General features: G+C 44.7%; 1 protein-coding gene across 1 annotated transcript; it reads left to right on the forward strand.

Moving 5' to 3' along the window:
• Positions 1-441: 441 nt before the first annotated feature.
• Positions 442-2,286, forward strand: LINGO2 (leucine rich repeat and Ig domain containing 2). Its single transcript, XM_058171392.1, has one exon. The coding sequence runs from the start codon at positions 466-468 to the stop codon at positions 2,284-2,286; it is 1,821 nt and encodes a 606-aa protein (XP_058027375.1). The 5' UTR covers positions 442-465.
• Positions 2,287-3,260: the final 974 nt, after the last annotated feature.

The raw sequence follows: 3,260 nt of genomic DNA on the forward strand, positions 1-3,260 counted from the left end.
AACAACTGGCTGTAGCAATTGATAGGATTCCTTTAAGAATTGAAATAGAAAATGCATACCTGACCTATTAACCAATTGACAGTAGTTCTGTCGAAAGAACGCCTGGGTTTTAAGCATTATTATGTTTGGTTGAAGAGGCAGAATAGGCAGAGAAACCATATTGGGGTCAGGATTGGGGGACCTGCAACTCGTCTGATGCTGCTTAACTACACTAGAACAGCTCCAAGGACGTGTAGTTCCACAATATCTGGAGAGCTGCAGGGTTTTTTTGTCTTTGATTTCAATGCAATCCCTCAATATCAGGCCAGAGGTCAGGTTTAGTTTAGCTGCAGTAGCTTTCACTGAAAATGAACATGACCTGTCACTTTTCCTAACTAATAGCTATTTCTCTCTCTCTCTCTTTGTCTCTCTTCCTTCTCTCCTTGGCAGGCCTGTGACGGAGGATTAGACGACATTAGTGGAGTCATGCTTCACACAGCCATATCTTGCTGGCAGCCATTTCTAAGTCTGGCTGTGCTGCTACTTTTCATAGGCTCCACCCTAGGTTGCCCAGCTCGCTGTGAATGCTCAGCACAGAATAAGTCTGTCAGTTGTCACCGGAGGCGCCTGATTGCCATCCCTGAGGGCATCCCCATAGAGACTAAAATCTTGGATCTTAGCAAAAACAGGCTAAAAAGTGTAAATCCGGAGGAGTTCACCGCTTTCCCTTTGCTTGAAGAGATAGACCTGAGCGACAACATCGTGGGCAATGTTGAGCCCGGGGCCTTTAACAGTCTATTTAATTTACGCTCTTTGCGACTGAAAGGGAATCGTCTGAAGCTGGTCCCTTTAGGGGTCTTCACCGGCTTGTCAAACTTAACAAAGCTGGATATTAGCGAGAACAAGATTGTCATCCTGCTGGATTACATGTTCCAGGATCTGCACAACCTCAAATCCCTTGAGGTTGGGGATAACGATCTGGTTTACATCTCCCACAGGGCCTTTAATGGATTGCTCAGTCTGGAGCACCTCACTCTGGAAAAATGCAACCTAACAGCTGTACCAACAGAGGCCCTTTCCTACCTTCACAACCTCATCAGCCTGCACCTGAGACATCTCAATATCAACCTGTTGCCTGCATATGCCTTTAAGAGATTGTTCCACCTGAAAAACCTAGAAATAGATTATTGGCCTATGCTCGACACGATCCCTGCAAACAGTCTTTATGGTCTGAACCTCACTTCTCTCTCCGTTACCAATACCAATTTGTCCACTGTCCCTTATGCTGCTCTAAAGCACCTGGTTTACCTGACCCACCTGAATCTTTCCTACAATCCCATCAGCACAATCGAATCCGGCATGCTTGCGGATGTGTTGCGCCTGCAAGAGTTGCACATAGCGGGGGCCCAGCTGCACGCCATTGAACCTCATGCTTTCCAAGGCCTTCGATTCCTCCGTGTGTTAAACGTGTCCCAAAACCTGTTGGAAACTCTGGAAGAGAATGTGTTCCATTCCGTCAAATCACTGGAAATTCTCTGCATAAGCAACAATCCCCTGGCTTGCGACTGCCGCTTGCTTTGGATCTTACAAAGGCAGCCCATGCTGCAGTTTGGTGGCCGGCAACCCATGTGTGCTGGTCCAGACAGTGTCAAAGAGAGGCCATTTAAAGACTTCCATAGCACTGCCCTTTCTTTCTACTTCACTTGCAAGAAGCCCAGGATCTATGAAAAGAAGCTGCAGTACTTGGTGGTTGAAGAAGGGCAGACGGTTCAATTTTCATGTCATGCGGAGGGAGATCCTCAGCCGACCATCGCCTGGTTGACACCACGACGGAGACTGGTCACCACAAAATCCAGCGGGAGAGCGACAGTGCTCGGAGATGGTACGCTTGAGATCCGGTTTGCCCAAGATCAAGATAGTGGGATTTATGTTTGTGTGGCCAGCAATGCTGCTGGAAATGACACCTCCTCAGCCACCCTCACCGTCAAGGGGTTTGCCTCAGATCGTTTTCTTTACGCCAACAGGACTCCTATGTACATGACAGATTCCAATGACACCAGTTCCAATGGAACCAATGTGAATACATTTGCTTTGGACCTTAAGACAATACTGGTGTCGACAGCCATGGGCTGTTTCACCTTCCTTGGGGTTGTTTTATTTTGTTTCTTACTACTTTTTGTCTGGAGCCGTGGGAAAGGCAAGCATAAAACCACCATCGACCTCGAGTACGTCCCCCGTAAAAACAATGGCGCAGTGGTGGAAGGGGAGGTTTCAGGACCACGCAGGTTCAATATGAAAATGATTTGATGGTTGTGCTCTAGCGTTATTAATTTTGCCCCCTTCCTTCTTCTGTGGCATTCGAACCAATTCAACACGCTTGGCAAGTTAGGAGGCCAGGCTGGAGGCAGGCTCCGCTTGGTCGCCGCCGTGTCAAGCGGTAAATGGAAATCAAAGAGACTATCTCAGATTGTACAGCAGAGCCTCGTGTTTTGAGGCGGCGTGAGTGAGAGGGCGTTTTTCCTTTTTATTTTTATTTTTTTTTGCAGAGTTTGGCATACAGCACTAATTGTTTGCATTGCAAATTTTATGGCGTTCTGGGGATTTCGGTAACAAACGGTTGGCTCCTGGACACTTACTGGAAACATTTTTATCACTACAAAGCAAACAAACAATTAAAAAACCCTACAGTATAGGATTTAATATTTTAAATGTGAGAAAGAAAGAGAGAGACAGATTTGTTTACAACCTACTCTGCAGTAAAAATTTGTATCTATAGCTCATTTGCTAAATCCTTGCATCTTTACCTTCCTGTTGGTTCAACACTTCAAAAATTAATGTATTACTGTAATATATACATATGTGTGTGTACGTATTACAGTAATACACACACACTATGTATAGTTTAAAGCAATACAGGTGAGACATTTTGTTCCATCCACAGTGACTGATCCAAGTGTGACATCCCTCTTCCCAAATTTCTATTCGAATTTCAAAATTGGACTTCTGAAACAATTAGAGACGACATGGTCTGAGATTTCAATTTACATCCAAGACATGAAGGAAATAACCAAGTCAGGAAGAATTTGTGGGATGCTATTGTGGTTCTCTTCGTGTAAAGAAAAGGCACAGGCTTAATTTTACTATAAAATGGATTTTAAAAACATACATGTGGGATCACACTAGAACAGTCCACTGTAAAAAGGTGGAGATCTAACCTTGACTGCTTTTGGAGGCATAAAATCTGGCAGATCACACCTGAAGGACAGAACCTTTTATTTTTA

Source organism: Ahaetulla prasina, chromosome 2, assembly GCF_028640845.1.
Source record: "Ahaetulla prasina isolate Xishuangbanna chromosome 2, ASM2864084v1, whole genome shotgun sequence".
In the NCBI taxonomy this organism is placed as follows: Eukaryota; Metazoa; Chordata; class Lepidosauria; order Squamata; family Colubridae; genus Ahaetulla; species Ahaetulla prasina.